The sequence below is a fragment of the Euprymna scolopes genome, chromosome 19, assembly GCF_053919585.1.
Source record: "Euprymna scolopes isolate OS-2025 chromosome 19, ASM5391958v1, whole genome shotgun sequence".
Classification (NCBI taxonomy): domain Eukaryota; kingdom Metazoa; phylum Mollusca; class Cephalopoda; order Sepiida; family Sepiolidae; genus Euprymna; species Euprymna scolopes.
Genome location: NC_136500.1, coordinates 45755061 through 45774289, shown reverse-complemented (window position 1 = coordinate 45774289; position 19229 = coordinate 45755061). Strand labels below are relative to the sequence as shown.

General features: G+C 29.9%; 1 protein-coding gene across 27 annotated transcripts in view; it reads right to left on the bottom strand.

The window, feature by feature from the left end:
• LOC145303547 (dihydropyrimidinase-like) overlaps positions 1-19229 on the bottom strand; it is a 486844-nt gene that overhangs the window by 58660 nt on the left and 408955 nt on the right. For 18 of the 27 annotated variants that reach the window (XR_013873734.1, XR_013873736.1, XR_013873735.1 and 15 more), the window contains exon 7: positions 12608-12676. Coding sequence is in view for 24 of the 27 variants with exons in the window: in XM_080145021.1 (XP_080001147.1) it covers positions 12608-12676 (69 nt within the window). In the remaining 3 variants the exon portion in view is untranslated. Of the gene's footprint in view, positions 1-868; positions 990-12607; positions 12677-19229 lie in introns of all 27 variants that reach the window. The other 9 variants (XM_080145019.1, XM_080145022.1, XM_080145039.1 and 6 more) reach the window with 1 other exon arrangement.

Sequence of the window (19229 nt, the reverse complement as noted above, 5' to 3'; positions counted from 1 at the left end):
ATCGTCATATATATATATATATATATATATATATATATATATAGTGGAAATGGTAATTAATAAAAACTGAAGAAAGTGCTGAATACTGTTGTAGAGCAAATATGCGTTTTATTTTTTATTACCGTATCTTTCTGTTAAAAAGAAACAATAATGCAATTTAACAGAAAGATACGGTAATAAAAAAATAAAACGCATATATATATATATATACACACACACACACACACACACACACACTTCAGCCTTTTTTTTTTTTTAAATAGTTTCTCATAAGCTTTCATGATTAATTTTTTTCGTTATTTACCAATGAAATAAAAAACATTTCTAATTTATGTTCCAATATATTTATTTCCATTCTAGGCTTCTGTGATCCATGAAACAATATCTAAGATCTACCAGATCTAGTTATACGACTCATCATGTCAGGAGTTGAACATGACCTCAGAGCCCATCTCTTCCAAGCTATTCCATCTTTCTTTAGTTTTCTTTCTCCAAAGTTAGTTGCCCAATGTAGGATTTAGAGAGTAGAGTTGTATGCATGCACAAGGCACTTGAATTTACCTGTTAAAATGTTAATTACTGTGATTTTTTAAAAATAATTTATTGAAAACATTAGATAAACTATTAAAAGAATTACAGTGGCATTAAATTCAGAAAATTATATTTGATAAAGGCGTAAAGGAAAAGGATTTCTCCCACAAAATGTTTCTTATAAAAATGGTAAGTAAATTTTTTGCTATGATTTTTATTGCCATTTTTATGAAAATATGAACGTTACTTTGTATCCATTGAAATATTTCGAGCTTAGAAAATCTGAAAAAGTGCCGAGAACTTTCTAGCCTGTCTTACACTAAGATGGAACACAGACCTTCTCTACGAGCTTGTGCAACATAGTGGGCAGCAGACTTGCACATGACATGTACAACATAAAGAGGGCACCTGGCTTGATCGGCAATTGTGATTGCTCGGTAGGTAGCTTCTGATTCCACCTGGTGAACAAATTGGTAGCATGCAGGAAGAAGGACCAGCAAGAGATTAGAAAAAGAAAATCAAGCCACAAAAGCAAATAGTAATTAAATAATAATAATAAAAAAGTGTAAACATTTATTGATAAGTGACCACAAAAAGAAAACAATTATTGGGAAGATGAAGAAAATGAAAAGATGTGGAAGTGATGGAAGGAGGAAGAGTAGGAGAGTTGTTAAAAAGAATTTTTTTTTGTCATGTACAAAATCCTAAACATTAATATTTTATCTAACATAACCATCTTAATTTTTTAAAGTTAAACCCAAATAGCATTTAAGTTGACAAGTGAAAATCAAACTTTACTGCTTAATGCCCAATTTTCATTTGTAATCAGTCTATGTTACTATAACAACATGGCTACAATTTATTTAAAAAATTACTTAAGCCCAGCCTTTGAGACTTTACACTTCGCCACAGTCGATTGAAAATTTCTTGGGGGCGACTAAAAATCATAAATCACTCGCCCGCCAGTCGATAAAATTTCGATAAATAAAGAAATGGGACACACACACACACTTTATGACCCTCAAATATGCGGTGACTTAGAATGACCTATGTCTCATCATTTGTGAATTCTTTCATCTCTAGCTGTGAGACCGATGCTAAAGGTCAACAAGAGGTAAAATTTACACATTGGGCATGTAGTCAAAATGTTGCGTTCATTTAGCTCTCTGATTTTGAAATTCATTGTAAAAAATTATTCTTCGACGCTACAACTACATACACTTCATGCTTACAAAAGTAAAGACGAACATTTGAAAGAGGGGAAAAATGCATCGTTCCGTCAAGCATCCGAACAAATGATTCTTATTTCTATGGAAAAATAATATGAATGATGCTATATAAAGAAACTGGTGTTGTATTTTAACGTTTTGTTGAATATTTACTGAAATGTTTGTAGTAATAAAATAGTTGATTTACAAGAGTTAAACAAATATTTTCTTGTTAGATTATACACACAGTAATTTCTTGAATTGTAAAATTATTTACTATTATTGACTGAAACAAAGACAAAGTCAGATGAGTAAAAATATTTTGGGGCGAGTAAATTTCCCCTCACATTCGACTGGAGGTCGAGTGATTTTTTTTTTCAAATCTCAAAGGCTGCTTAAGCCTAATCTGGTCCAGATGGCTGCCAATCTGAAACATTTTAAAATAATTAGCAAGGGAGATAACCCATTTTAAATTTAATCTATTCCAAAGAAATTGTTTAAGTTAAAAAAAAAAAAAAAAAAATCTTAAAAGAAGTCAACTGCATCACGGGCAACGGCAGGTAGGTACATTTAGTATCCGTTATTTTCTGACAATTCAATACCTTTATCCAGTATCATTAGGTTTTAGGTTCTAGGATGTGACATGGACATATTTGAAAAATCTGTTCATGGATTTAGAAGAACAAATGAGACATGATTGCTTTATTAAAATCTTAATCCAAACTAGAACTTTGTATTAATAATTAAGAATTTAGAGACTTCAAAATCACTTTCAAATTTTCAATAATCACGAAGTAAAAAGATATTGACTATTAAAAAAAATGACTTTATTATATTGTGAGAATTTAAAATCCTAAATCAATTTTGAAGCCTTCAACACATCAATTAGAAAGTAATGTTTTGCTTGAATTGAAGTCAAAAGCCAAAGAAAAATATGAATATGACCGGGTTTTTCAAAAGGAAAGGAAAAAAAAAAAAACAATAGCATCGATGTTTGGTGCATTTGAAGTCAGAAAGCCAATATCTTCAGACAGCCTGATCTGAAAGCACCACAAATAACAGGAAAAGTTATGAATATATATGTATCAATGAAAAATATTAGTATACACCAAAAATTATGAAAAATTAGAATTTTAATAAATTTAATAAAAATAAAATTTGTTTACTGTTCAGAGTTGATGAACTCTGAATGGTATTCAAGTTAAGCTTGTTGTAGATTATCTTTTTTTTTTTTTTTTTTTTTAAATATGAAAATGGCAAGGTAGCTTTTTTGTTTGGATCTAAATAGATAAATTTTATTTTTTATTCAAAATTCTACTCGTAACTTATTATTCAGTGTACACATATTTTTCACTGCTAAGCATATTCATAAAATTCCTGTTATTTTATTTTGAACTGCTGTATTTCATTGGAGTCTCAATATAAATAAGTAGCTGTTTAATTTTTTTTTTTTCAATAAAAGTTTTAAATTAATTGATTTTTAGATTTAATCATAAATATACAATGGAGACACAATTCAGATGGACATTATTTTCTGTTAGCAACAAATATAAAATTGCAATAACTACAATTCTTCACTGAGGAAATTAAAATTACTTAAAACAAAATATAAGATGGCTTAAAGCAATCAACTTTTAAACAATCAAAATAGTTTGTATAAGCAACCTTAATAGGATTTATAATGCCACTAAAACTTGTGAAAACTAATAATTAGAAGGATTAATCCATTTAATAGTGAAACGGAATTTTATAGCTTCAACAACGGATCCAAACAGTAATTACTTAATTAGTTTGGAAAGAAAACCATAATCATTTATTTTGTAATGTCTTTAAAGTTGTTTAATTATATAAAGCATGAGCTTGTATTGACCCGGTGTTGCTCAGGATGCACTATATTTAAATTTGTTTTGTAAATATTTCTATGCTCCATAACCATAATTTTTATTTTGTTTGATTCAGTAATTAATGAACGAAGACGCAAGTAAAAAATAAATAAATTATTAAAACAAATGAATATGTCAATAATCCAGAATAAAATCAAGTAAGAAATGCTCTTACTAAAAGAATAAGAGTTCTTCTCTATTAGAGGTGATTATTTAAAAATAGCTACATATTACCAATCTACATGATGGATTAAGTATTTTGAAAGAACAAATTGTAGTGAAACACATTGGTTCATTGCAAATAACATGGTACAGCAAAAACAAATGAAAATTGGCCAGTCATAATCAAAATTTTGTTTAAACATAAATGTTATATAGGTTCAACTGTTAAAATGTGTGACAATTTTATATATTAGCAGATAATTCATGCATATAACTTGGTTTATCTTATCTTTCCTTTGTTGTCAGCTGGTTAACTGATAGCAACCCGCAAAAATGAGAGGTTTGAAACATTGCATGCTTTAGTTGTAAACATAAAAGTTCATCAGTTGCAGAAGTGGCAAGAAATATTTGCATCGTCAAAAAAAAGTTATGGAATGCCAACAAGAATTTAGCTTTGGTTGAGATCGAACCATAAAAGAATCTAGATTAGTGGAAAGGAAAATCTTATGTTAAGAATATGATAAATCTACATGATAGTTGAATAAGATTCATGCAATAGCAGCCCACCTTCTTGGTTGGTTGTTTTATGGCCTATCAACCCTTTTCAGGTTATTTAATGCCAAATCCAGTCATTTTGGAGAAAAAATTTTTAATCAAACATTTTCTTTTTCAAGTTGATTTCTATTTAACTCATAGTTGGGACCCTAACAGGTACTACCATCCAGGGCAATCGCAATTAAAGGGTGGCTCCATACTCCTCCAAAGCCCACAAGCTGGGGCCTCACCATCGGATATAATTAAAGGTCATATACAGAACCCCCACCTTCTTGGTGTTCAGTCAATTGAATCAGAATCAGTGCCTGCCATTATAAACAAAGGCACTAAGTATGTCATTCTTACTGCCATTCAATTTCAACAGAAAAAGGTTTCAAACAATGGTAATGCACTAACATGAAGTAAGAACTACAATCCAGGAAGGTCATCTTTTGTTTGGCTGAACATGAAGTGTCGTCTGATGAGTTCAATTGTCACAAAATTATCCATTTAAGAGATTGTTCGCAATTAGAGACACTATACTAGTTTGGGTTGAAAAATTCAAAGATATGCTGAGTAATCGGAAAAGTGCAACTCTTGTATGACAAGACCAAACATTCTCAACTGATTAGTAAGGATACCAGACGTTGCAAAAGGGTAACATATTTCTAGTAAAACCTCCATTTCTCTTCCCATCTTTCTCCCCTCCTGTTCCATAATCCTCTAGTCTTCTCCATGAATCTCATTCTTCTACACACACACAGGGCAACACTGATAAAAAATATATGAATTTTGTGGTTCTTTGTTCTATAGTTTTTTTTTAATTCTTATCTGGACATAAAAAAAAAACAGACAACTGCCCTTTATATAATAGATAATCATTTTTTCAAGATATTTATAGCATTTCTTAGACAGAAAACCGTTTTCTAAGCCTATTGAGATTTAAAAACTTTTTTTTTAAAACTCAAATCTTATGCATTGGCCTTTAATTGGTTTATTTATTCCCTCCCATCAGACTTCATCTGGCAATAAAAATATTATTATTAATAATAAATATGGTAATAATATGTCCAGGTAATACTAATTAGGTAATTATGTAATGGTATTAGCTTGGAGGATGTGCTTTGTCTAAGTTTTGGCTTAACTAGCCATATACATACAAAATATAGTTACATTTTTTTTTTCTGGAGATGAATAAATTATCTGTACAAAATAATTCCAAGGCTTTCTTTCCAATGCCATGCATATTAAAACAATCCTTAAAAAGTAGATTACACAGCAGAAGAGCTAAGTAAACATACTCATGTCAATGAAGAGAAATACTTAAATTTAAAAAGAAAATATTATAATTGATCAGGAATTGGCAAACGTTAAAGAGAAAATATTTCAATAAAAAAAAAAGTTGAATATTTATATTTTTATATTGAAGCTGTAGAGTAGAGGGATGTAGTTAGAAAGGAAAAAAATAAGTTTGACTACTTGTTTGAACTTGGTGGGTTAAAAGGTCAAGTTCAACATTCTTAATGTTGAAAAGAAAATAGCTTGAAGGAGATAATAATTTTGAGGAAAATATTCAAGACTTAGCAATAGATAAAACATAAGCACAATAGTATGTGCAAGTGCAGATGCACTCTTAAGATGCAACATGCAAAAATGTGTACAAATGGAAATTTAAAATAAAGACAAATTGATTTGTGCATAAAGTTGAAGTTATTGAACAAGTAAATCTTATCAAGTGTATTCAATTATTTTTTTATTACAAAAATTATCAGATATTTTCACATGGATGTTTTTTTTTATGGCAACATTATTTACGCATTGAATCATTTTTTTTAATTTGATTTTATTAAGCTTTATTATAATAATTTATGTTTTATTCTAATATTTATTAAAACAAAAATACAATGGTGAAATAAACAAAAAAATTATATCTTATTTAAAAATATAGTTTAATCATGAAATGCATTTCCTTTTCACAGTAAACAAGTAAAATTTTTTTAATATTTTGTGAAAAAAAAAAAATAAATAAATAAATGAATTAAATTATGACCTTTTGAAATTAAAAGGAAATCATTTAAACAGTTTAATAGAAAGTTATTTCTGGCTTTCAAATTCTTAGCAAATCCTTAAGATTGAACCTTTTGGAATCTATTTCCAAGGATTTTATATGTAGAGAATAAGATAACATTATCATAACATTTTGGTTTAATTTTTTAATATCAAAACAATACCGTAACGTAAGCAATATAACCTAAATAAAATAAAAAATAAATAATTATTATTGTTGAAAATAAAGACTACCAGGTAATGCCAGTAGGCACCACTAGTTTTTAATCAATATGGATTTCTATTTTTTCTTTTCTTTTTTCTGGTACACGAAATATGAAATGCTTTGTCATGGATAAATATTTCTATTTTTAATTGTTAGATCACCTACAAAAACATCTGATTAGAGTAACGATAAAATTATTTCACCACTTAAACATTTCAATTAGTTTTTATTGGATAAGTGCATAAGTACTTTAAACACTATTGATTTTTATTTAATATCCATACAATAAAAATTTTTTTTCTAAAATATAAAAAAAAACAAACAAACAAAAAAAACTTCTATTTTGAATACCCACCCTTCCCCCAGAAAACTTAGCTCTTTAAAAACGCATTTAGCAGTAATTTAATTAATATTAAAAAAATAAAAATAAAATCTAAAAAATCCAAGCGAGTTGATTCTTTGATTATTTTATAATGAAATATAAACTAATAGAAAAAAAAAAAAAACATATGGAGGCTGTAGAATGGAAAATCATTTTCTTTTGTAATAAAGACAAAGTTTATCAATAGACAGAATAAAAGAAAACTGTTTTTATATGAAAACTTAATCTGTTTTGAACTATTAAACAGGTTTTGTATTATGAATGTCCATGAAAGCATGAAGATATTCATGTTTTCATTTAATAGGCTGACATATGAACTCCAACAGAAATGGCCTGGTTTGAAATAGCATTAGAAAAAAAAGGATAATAATCTAAATTCATTAGGCATTTGAAGTTTTTTGTTTAAACAGTTCACTTTCCTGGCCCCCTGCCTCGCCCGACAATGCATAGTGAGAACAATGTTTCACTTACAATAACTATGTGAACAATAAACTAGTCAAAGTCGTTTGACCAATTGCTCATCATACGAGCAGAGGTCCGTCTTTGGCATTATTCTGAAAACTTAAGAGTTGACCTAAACTACCAGATCCTTCTTTGTCAGAATGAAATATGTACAGTCTTCATGCATCACTTCCCCCTTTAAAAGTAGAGGTTGGTTTATTGACTGGAAGGAGAGATGCTAACAGTTAGTCCATTCCAGTTGGTTCTCTCCATTTTTCAACCGTGTGCCGCATCGTATGGTAGTAGCAAGCAAGTAAATCCTGATTATTTTCTACTATACTATCATATTTAAGCGTATCTTATGACTGGGCAACACTGAGCAGCCTGCTAGTACATTTTATTTATTTATATATATATATATATGTGAGAGAGAGAGAGAGAGAGAGAGAGAGAGAGAGAGTTGGGACGATTAATCAGAATTGGAAAAATCGGAAGATTCGGGGATATTGGAATCAGAAAAATTGATGCCTATTTTCCGATGGCAAAACGATTCTTTTAATTGTCTTTTTTTTTAAAAAATTTTTTTTATATTATTATTTGATTTTGTTTAAACCCAAATCTCCCATTGCTGGTGATAATGATAAAATAATAAATATTTATTGATTTAAAATTACCAGTGAAGCTAAAATTGATAGATCATCCTTCACAAGTGTATTTTGACGTTTAATAAAATATCTGCATATTTAACGTGTTTTTACGAAAATGGGGGGGAGGGGGGGTTAACAATTCCATAGTTAAATAATTAGAGATTTATAAAGAATCGGTAATTGTATCAAAATCAGGAATTTGGCACGGAATCAAAAAAATATTAGAATCGTCCCATCACTATATATATATATATATATTTTTTTTTATTTTATTTACACAGATTTAAATAATGATATTTTGATTTTAATATATAGGACTGATAACTGAAATTTTTTAAAAACGCATTAATTCGTATAGATATGCAAATGCTTTTGATTTTTGTTAGTTTTACATTTTTGTTAAAGTTTATTTCTTTTCAGAAACATTAGTTGGACAAGTCCTTTGAAAAGAGTCTTCCATATTGTTTCCTTGGTAATGTTTTTTACAGTTGTGTTAATGAAGGTGATTCTACTTCATGAGGGTAATGTTTATTGTGAAAGACATTCGTAAATAAGAAAATAAGTGAATACACTTGAGGTTTACTTGCTATTCAGTTGTTATGTTGTTGTGTGAGAGTAAAAAGAAGTGCACATAAAATGATGCAGCAAAACAAGTGATAAAGAAACATGCAAATTGTGATATGCAGAAGATATGAAAATGATATGGACACCACTTTATTTTGTCTGGGAAGTCAGATTGTTTTATCAGTTGGATATGGTAAATAGCGGATTCTTCTCCACAATAATAGCGGAAGAGTCTTTCTGATTTTTTTTTTTTTTTTTTTTTTTTGTGAAATATACCTCAATTAATAGAACTTGGATACAATCTCTCAATAAAAAATAAATATTGACAGATTTTTAAATTAATCTCTTTGTCACAAAATAATCAGTTTGCAATGAAAACATTGCAAAGCTTGTTGATTTTAATTGATTGAACGATTTTAATATTAAATGTATAGCTTTGCTGTTGTCAGTATATAAACTAAATATCTAAGGAAAAACACCAAATGACTGAGATTAGAGATTTAAGCATGAACTCATTTTCACTGTGAATAAAACCATAACAGATCCTGTAATTTAGAATCACAAAACTAAAAAAAGAAAATGGCAGGAAAGGATATCAAAACTAAACATTTCATTAGATAGTCAAATAGAAAAAATGTTTGTGATAATTGTTGTAAATAATTTTGATTATGTACTCTTGTATTACCTTAGATTTTTTAAAAAAATCTTCTTCATCCCAAACAACGAATAGTGCCCTCACACATCAGGGGCTACTATTTGAGACCAAATCAACAGGGACACTATGTAGGGAGTTGAGCAGCAAGATATCTGTTCACATTACACTTGAACTTCTGCATGTTAGTACAGTCAGGGAAGCAGGTAACCTGGGGAAATTCCAAAGTCTAGCAGTTTAAGAGAAGAAACTTTGAGTAAAAGGCTTTTCAGCATCTAGGAATCCTAGGTTGTAGGGGTGGGATTTTGCTGCTTGTCCGATTAATCAGGGATCTTTACATTAACGAGGTACAAGTGCTTAAAGTTTGTCAGAGCACATTCTATTAAAATACTTTTACTTGTGATGCAACATTTCGGTGATGGAACAGGGTTTAGAGTTAGGTTGATAGTGCGAGATCTATTAGGTTGGAGACACTTTTTTAATCCTATCTAAGAGCGAGACAATAGTGGCAGATGTACCAGCTCAGATGTAATTAATTTACTTTCTAAACTTAATTTGTATCCATAATTATCAGGAATATACCATCAAATTTGAATTTCCTAATTATTAGGTTGATAAAAGAGTTTATGTTAAAAATGGGATTCATTAAAATGCAAAGAAAAAACAGATTTTGCCAAAGTATAAATTTTTTGGATTTGAGTTGAAAAATTCTTGAAAAACCAACACACAGACTTGAACAATTATTTTAAATAAATACAATACTCATTTTGAAAAACGGTAATAAATGCAAAAGTTAATATAAACGCATCTATTTTATTAAAAGCTGACTTTTTTCCCAGATTTAATTATAAAGTGGTTTCCTAGGCAGTGCATAGGCACAGTAATAAGTACTAAGCATGCAAGAGAAGTCTGCAGATATAAGACGATCAACAATGAATGAAAACGGTTGTACATTGCTAAGTGGTCCATCTTAAAATACTTTTAATGACAACAAATAGAAAAAGAAAAGAAAAAACAAAAACATTATCTTATAACTTGACTCACAAATCACAATGGGTGATGACCATGGCTACCTCTACAACAGGCCAGGAAATTATGCTACTAAGGTGTGTTACTGGAGGCAATGTGAATTTTCTGATATATATTTGATATAGTAGTTAAACACAGAAGGAAGATTTCTTTGTAAGATTGATTTAATGTTCTTGTGTTTTACATAAAAGAAGGGACAGATAATTTTGAATAAACAAAGGCAAATTTAAACCAGTGATTTTTTTTATTTATTTATTAAGAATTTGTACTTTATCATGGTCATGGTTAGAAACCTGCCAGAATGCAAATTTCTAGGAGAAATGACAGTAAATTGTTAGCAATTAGAAAGAAATCTCTGCTGATTAACTGTAAAACTTGTAAGACTCCAAATGTTAGATTTCATGGCCTGTTATAAGAATGTCCATGGTGATGATTCATTTATCCAATTATATCAATAAGATAAATGATTTACATATTTCAGAATTTTTTTTCTGTGATAAATTTTAAATGTGATATGATTTTTTTCTACCCAAGTTCTATGAGTCAAGCGGAAAACAATACAGAGTAGTATTGATTTTTATCACATTTTAATACTTGATTGTTATAATAATAATAAAGATGAAGACTGTGATACAGGATGAACAATTTTGTAGGTAGGCTTTTAGTTACTATTGATAGCATTATCTAGAAATTAAAACTTAATACCCAGTATTAAAAAAATTATATAAAAAAATAAAAATAAAAAAGAAGTTGCTTAGAGTTGAGGAATTTAAAAAGAGTATATTCAATTCTAAAAATGTAATTTGTTCCACAATCTTTTCAAGTTATAAGGGTGCACTTGGGTATGACTTTAAAAGACATCCAGTGGTGAAGCCCAATTTGGGGGCTGTGGAGAGTGTGGATTTGCCCTTAGTTACCATTGCTCTCAGGTCCACTTTGGCCTGGAGTGGCAATACCTGTTAGGGCATCTGGTGCTACCAGATTAGGCTGCCTGAAGATATCGACTTCCTGACTTAAAATGCACCAAACATTACAGGCAACTAGGGACCACTTGTGAATTTAATATTCCCTTGACACTTTTTCCTTTAGAGGAAGTAAATTCAACCTGTCTAGGATGAATGCCATACAACAGCAGCTTTAGCACATTTTCATTATCGCCATTTTCTCTGAATAGCTCCACTTATCCTTGATCCTCAGCTTATAATGCTGAATCTTTAACAAAGAGGGATCAAATACCACTTTTTAGTCTTTAGTAGGACTAGAAAGAGGATTGAACCATAGTCTCCTAACCCATTAGCAAATGATCTAACTATTATACCAAATGGGTTAGTAGGACGATGAAAATAAAAATCATGACTGGGGAAATTTTCAATCATACAAACTAATGAGTAGTTATGAATAATAAAGAATGAAGTCATAAGCAGGTAGATTGATACCTATTGGTAAAATCATTGCTTATTAAGATATTATGCAAAAGACATGACTATAGCTTTATTATTATTATTATTTTTTTTTTTTACATTTCTTTTTTGCCAAAGAATCAACAAAACTAAAATTAGATGGATATTGTTAAGCATTCTGTAGCTTATTGTTAACATTTTTGCATAAAGCAAAGATTCCATTAAATCTAACTGTCATGTTGATCAAAAAAAAAAAAAAAAAGTGTTCATCTGCCACAGAAGATGACTTTCAGGGTGAGTGGAAGAATAGGAACTTCCATATAGTTATGTAACGCCGAGCATCAGTCATTTTACTTTAAGGAGTTCAAAAAATGTATGAATAATTCTTTGATACATTTATCAAATTTTTTTTTTTTTTAGGTGGGGTGGGGGGAAGCTTTTTCAATCAAATAAGTGAAAAAGAAATTCGATAAAACACTAAGAGGCAAGGGTTTTTTTTTCATTTATTTTTGATAAATCTTTATTTTCTCGCCACTAGGGTCAAGATGATTTTTAATATGGAGGAAAATCCAGTAAAAAAAAAAAAAAAAAAAAAGACTGAATTGGTATGAAAATAAAAATTGCATCAGTCTAAAAGTGTTTTCCTTCACTGATTGAGGAGAGAAAAGTTGAAGTCTAGTATCAAAACAGTTACTACATTTTGCTTTTTTATAATCTTTCAGACATAAAAACAAGCTTAACACGGAAATGTTAACTTAAAAATTAAGGAGATAGAAAGTAAACTAGTGAAAAAGCCTCAACATTTCTGACAATATTAAATGCAATAAAGAATATAGATTTCATGATTCTGTCATAAAGTAAGTAATTATTATAAGATTAGGTAAGTAATTGATAACGCTTACCTCTTCGGGTCTACACATCTCGTGACCTTCAGGACCCGTGATGCCCATTGAAACTAATTCTTTAGATTTCTGAAAAGAAAAAGAAAACAAAATATACCAACAAAACACAAGTAAATTTCAAAATATCATGCCGATATAAGCATTATAAATATCTCATTCCAAACTAATTTTACATCAATTTATCCAGACAAATTATTAAGAGATAAAACTTTATATGATAACTCAGTTGTAATGAATGGAGAGAAAGATTTCATGAACAAAGCTTCTTTCTTAGAACTGCACACCTGTGGAACCCTCTTCCAATTGCCTGCTTTCTAGCGGATGACAATCTGATTGTCTTCAAGTTCAACGCAAACAAGTTCTTGATGAACCGTCCCCCTAAGTAATCCAATTTACAAAATTCCCACTACTTATGTTTATTACGCTATAATCATATTGACTAATGTATACCCATTAACCCTTATCCTCGAGTGGCCTCCGGGCCTTGATAAGTGGGATTCCTGTGTAAAAAAGTTTATCTATATAATAATTAATACACTAAGGCATTTCATGTTTGTATGTTAACACTTTTCACGCTTGGTGATTAATCTGATGTCGCTAAAGTGAACAATTTTTTTTTTTCTGATTTACCAATTAAAAATTTTTTTTTTTTTCAAAATCAATGAAGTAAAATTTTTAATAAATACATTTTCAAAAAAGTGACATTTGTTTTATACATTTAAAGAATATGAAGCAAATAATTATTTTAACAGAAGAAAAAAGTAAGTGTGAGGGAGAGAGAGCAGAAAGGAAGCCTGCTTTTGGATTTTGTTTTTATTATTTTTACTAGTGAAGAGAGGGGTAAAGCAGATGAGCCTTGCTCGGCTGTAAAATATGCTTAAATATATTTTAAATCATGTAGATTTAGTATTTATTATTACAGAAACAATTCATTATTGAATATTATATTGTGCCTAATATATAGTACTGATTTCAAAAGATTAAAAAAAAAAAAACTTGGGTGCCATCAGCTAGAATCAAAACCAAAACATTTAGTGCTCCAGCTGTGTTCCCTACTGTTTGAGTTTTTGATAGATGAAGATTTAAAATTAAAACACTTCAAGATAAGAATGAATTTGTAGATGTGGAAAACTCCATGCCTTAATAATTTTTATTAATGAAAACAGTTTTTGAAGACAATTAGCGAAGATTTAATGATTTTCGTAATTTTGGGATATTTTAATCATTCCAACATGACAATTAAGTCGATACCATTGGTTTTACTTGAAATTCAATATTTCGATTTTTATTAATGAAAACAGTTTTTAAAGACAATTAACGAAAATTTAGCTTTTACTTATCTCCCCTAGATAAATGCTGCAGATTAAACTAGCGCCAAAATATCTACATACACAATTATTTTATGTTAAAGTTGATGTAAATTGCTACATTGTCTATAGATTTAGACCAATGATTTTCGATTAGAATCCACAGATCCATTTCTTAAAAAAAAAAAAAAAAAAAAAAAAAAAAAATTATTCACTAGGAGATGCACTTATGTTTATTGAAATTTTCAAGACTTGTATATGTCTTTTATATTAATAAAACAAAATTGATCCACTGCTAGTTTTAACAAAACTAAAAATAAGTATTTGATTAAAAATAAGCAATATATGAGATGCACGAATGATAAAATAGTTCTCAAGTGGCCTATAAGCAAAATAGAACAAGTTACCTTTCATTTTGTCTATGAAAAAAAAATAAATTTATTTAAAAAATTATTTTTTAGCTGTAAAGCTTTTATATTTTGCTAGAAAAATATTCAGTTTTAAGTACTCAGAAAAAAAAAAAAAAAATTATAAACAAATTCCCATATCAATACAAGGAATCATTCAATAATAAGAAATGGAGGAGGAAGAAGAGGCATGACACATCACAAGAAAACAATGCGGCCTATTTGTAGTAGAAATTCCTTAATGTTGACAGTGTGGAAAAATGCCAGCTTCCTCCTCTTCTCCCCAAAAGAAGAGCTTCCAGCTTATTTAGGAGGAGAGGGAGAGGAAAAGAGAAGGTAGATGTGGGGGGGGGGATGCCGATAAAATGACAAGTCTCAAAGAGGAGACCTTAATTTCATTTAATAGTTATATTTAAAGTTATCAAGCCATTTTTATTTCAAACTTGAAAAAACAAGAAAATATATAACAATATCCACAGTATGTTTCTATCCATCATTCTCACATTATGTGGTTGACTCCCCTCCATCCGTCTCTTATTTAACATAGTATCTATTACTCTCGCTTCCGTGTACCAGATGAATAATAAAGAAAAATAAAAAGATTGGAACAGTCCATTATATATATATAAAAAAAGATAATATCACTAAAGGTACTATACTATTCAACTTTTAGCTGTATAGAGAAAGAGAGTGAGGATTATATAAAAAACAGAAAGAGGCTGTTCGTACTATTTGGATTCTTTGGACTACCAGTGTCATTTGAGTGATATTTACATCTAGAAATAAAATAGATTTAAGACGCTTAAAATTCATACTAGAATTGTCTGCAAGGATCCATGGCACAGTGGTTAAAGTACCTGAAAAATTCAGTTGTAAAAGGGAGATTCTTCTGAAATTTGAAGGTTCAATCCTTAGAGTAGCCAACTAAAAATACAATTGTGAATTACTTAGAACCTCTATCCATGGATGACAGAATGATAGCATACTACCCTCATGAATTAAATAAAGGGTTCTGTTTTTAATTTCGTGCAGATTTCAGAGTTTGACAAAATATGCCTAAAGAAGGTCTGAGGTTACATCGACTAGAATGTTAAGTGAAAATAACACTTAAGATGAGAACAGTAGGCCAAAAAACAAAACAAATAACCAATCCTCAAATGAAACATTTAGAAAAATAAAGCAACCAATTTTGGATTGTTTTTATTTTATTATTATTATTATTATTATTATTATTTTTTTAAATATTTAACTTTGCAAACTCACTTTTTACGGATTCAAACAACCCCCGAACCCAATGGGTCAAAGTTTGTTATATGAACAAGAAATCTAGAATAGGCATTAGTTTGATTAAATGATTCTAACAAATAAAGATAAAACGAATCAGACTTCTTTCATTCAGAAGTACACATTTAATCAGCCAATCATATTCATTGAAACAGTCGTTAATCAGACAAATAATAATTCATCTACTCGAAATGAATTTTTTAATTATATCAAGTTAATATTTAATTAACATTCTATATGGAATATACATGAGGATTGCTGTTGTTTTTAATCAAAATTGGAAATATTGTCAAATTTTCACCAGCTATGGGCAAATAGCTCTACTGCCTTGTGCATGCCCTGGGAAACTTTGATAAAAAATCTGGCTTGGAATCCCAATAGGTGGATGGTGAAGCAGTGTAATATTTCCTGCAGCAGCTCTGGTTCCGACTGCATTGGTTTGTCTTTCTGTCAGACTTATCTACAATGTCAAAGGGGGACCCTAGTAACTAGGTAAACCTAAGTCTCCTTATCGTCCCCATAGGCCTGCATCTGGAAAGGCAACTCCAGCTTTGACTTTATAGCCACAGCAGATGCTGCAGTGTACCAGACTAGATGCAGAACGTCTCATAGGACAGAAGGTTGCTATCATCATATGGCACACATAATAAATATGCAAAAATATGCTACCATGCTTCCAGTCAAAAAGGGAAAAAATAAAAATTTTTTTTAGCTGATTAAAAGAACAAAAGGTCATTTTTGTATTTAAATCAAAAATCTGCCTGGGATATCTCTTATTTGACTTTCTAAAGAGAACAATGAATACTGCAGGTATAAAATCAACTCTATCGTTAGGATTTTGGAAAGATACAAAAATATGACATTCATCATTAAGTATACAAGTTCTAAAATAATTCCACAATTGACGTACCCATGCATCATTGGGTTACAATTACTACTTGTTCTTTAATTTCATTTGAAAACTCATAAACTATGACATAGCTGTTCAGGGGAAAATTTGAATGCTTATTAGACACTATCCTTCAGTCCCTAAAAGATATCTGTACAGGAGTTTGTCAGAATAACCTGGCATGAGGATACTTTTCCCTGGAAGTAAACCCTGACCAAATATTCAAAATCATATTCATTTGCAACACAAATAAGATCTCCTTGCTATAGCCAACCTACACTAACTTTTATGAGGAATCACGCACAGTCTCACAAATATTACTTCCAGTTACAGCAGGAAGCCAGATACTCAACTAGACTACATGAATTCGTCCTGGAATTCAGTAAGATTAAGAGAACAAGAAAAAAAATATACTATACTGTATTAAAATGGTCGACTGGAGAAAGGAAAATTGTTCTCAACTTCTTTACTAATCCAGTGTTGAGGAGATAAAGAAAGGGAGATTTAATGGAATATTTTAATATCTAAGTATCTCATATAGAGTTCAAGTAGGGATCCCCTTAATGTCTGAAAACTTTGAAGAAAAATTAAAAAATTTTTTTCTTCCATAACTACAATTGCTAAATTATATTATATAATTTTTTTATTATTATCCATAAGTATATTATTTTTTTTTTTATATTATCCATAAGTATATTATTATAGAAGTAAGGGAACTTACTATTTTCAGCTACAAGTGACCAATTATTTTGACATGGAATTTATATACCTGTTTACAAACACACTATGTAAATTAGCTGGAAGTTCAACATGGCTGCATTTCTAATATAAAAAAATTGAAATATACAGAATTCTTTTTTGTTTTTTTAAAATCTAAATCCATCTTTTAAGTGAAACTAAACATTACTGAAAGAATTGAGTGAAAAGATTTATTATATTTTAAAAGATATCACTAAGCGGTAGGCATTAGTGTGCGAGTGTTGGCAATTATTTTTAGCACTAACTATTCCAGTGTCATTTATTATGTTTGGATTTTACAGAAATTTTGCTTTCATAGTATAATTGAGCAGTATTGGATTTCATTCCACCCAACAAATTTCACAGTGTATAAGGGTTAGTCATTTGTGTTCCTAGTTTTGTATATGAATTAAAAAACCTCTGGCTTAGATAAAGGGGAGACTAAAACTTACTGCTATGGTTTCAAATGATCTGAAATAATAGCAAGGGAAGACTTGATTCTAAATATTTCTCGTATGTTATATCTCCTCTCTGGTTTTCATACATAAAGTAAATTTCACAGTGTATAAGGCTTATTTGATACTGGAGATATTCATAATCATACCCCATTTCCAAAAGAGAGGAGGTATAACATGAGAAATATTTGGAATCAAGTCTCCTCCTGCTGTTATTGCAGATCATATTTCTCATATGTAAAATCTCCCCTATTCTGGAAATAGGGTTCGATTATGAATGACTCCAGTATCAAATAATCCTTATACACTGAAATTTACTTTGTGTGAAAACCAAAGAGGGGGAGATATAACATATGAGAAATATTTAGAATCAAGTCTTCCCTTGCTATTATTTCAGATCATTTGAAACCATAGCAGCAAGTTTTAGTCTTCTTTTCAAGAAGAGAGGTTTTGGGGAAATATATGATATCTATACTGGTAGCAAAATTGAATACTGAAATCTTTGGTTCTATGGAGGAAACTACATGAAAATTTGCAGGCTTTTTGAAGATTATAATACTATACTACGGTTAAAATTTTATGACAATTGGTAAAATAGAATCTATATTTTCAAACCAATAAAATATGCTCAAATTTGCCTACATTTGTATATATAGTGTCCTGCAGGCCCGCTTCAATTTTGTTGTCTCCCCTGTGGTTGGTTGGTTGTTTTTGTTTTACGGCATATCAACCCTTTTCAGGTCATTTAATGCCAAATCTAGCGATTTTGAAGAAAATATTTTTAATAGAATATATTTGTTTTTTTCAAGTCGGTTTCTATTCAACCCATAGTTGGGACCCTAACAGGTACTACCACTCTGGGTCAGAGTGGACCTGGGAGCAATGGCAATTAAGGGGTGGCTCCACACTCCCCAAAGCCCACAAACTGGGGCCTCACCATCGGATATAGTTTAAGGTCATATCCAGAACCCTCCCCTGTGGCCTGGCCAGGCTACTAATATATACACACAAACACACTATTTCATTTTAGTAGGCACAAAAATATTAAGCCACAATTATTTTTATTATTAATTAAAACATTTACTTTTTTTAAAATATAGACGAATGTCTATGCTTGTTTTTCCAATAAGAGTAAAAAACTAAATAAAAACTATGATTGTGGACCAATTTCTTCTGGTTATAGGAATGTAATTTTAACAGTGTATAAGCTCTGAAGGCAGGAATACATCTTCATTGAGCTTATTAATCATAACAATTTTAACTATTTTTATAAGGAATATACATAGAATAAAAAAAGATATTTTTGTATACTCTCCAGATATATATGAAAGGTAGAGATAGCAAAAGAAGAGATTTGCAGAATGGATTCATGAACGCATATTGTCAGGCTCACAGTTGTCATTGAGCGAGAGAACTGAGTCATTCAATCAGCAGACGCAAGAGAATGATTCACAGACTGCAAAAGAAAGTAAAACCACTCCTCCCTTTTCTTCCCTTAACATTTCAAAGAAAATGGCTATTCAAAAATTTACTTCTAGAATT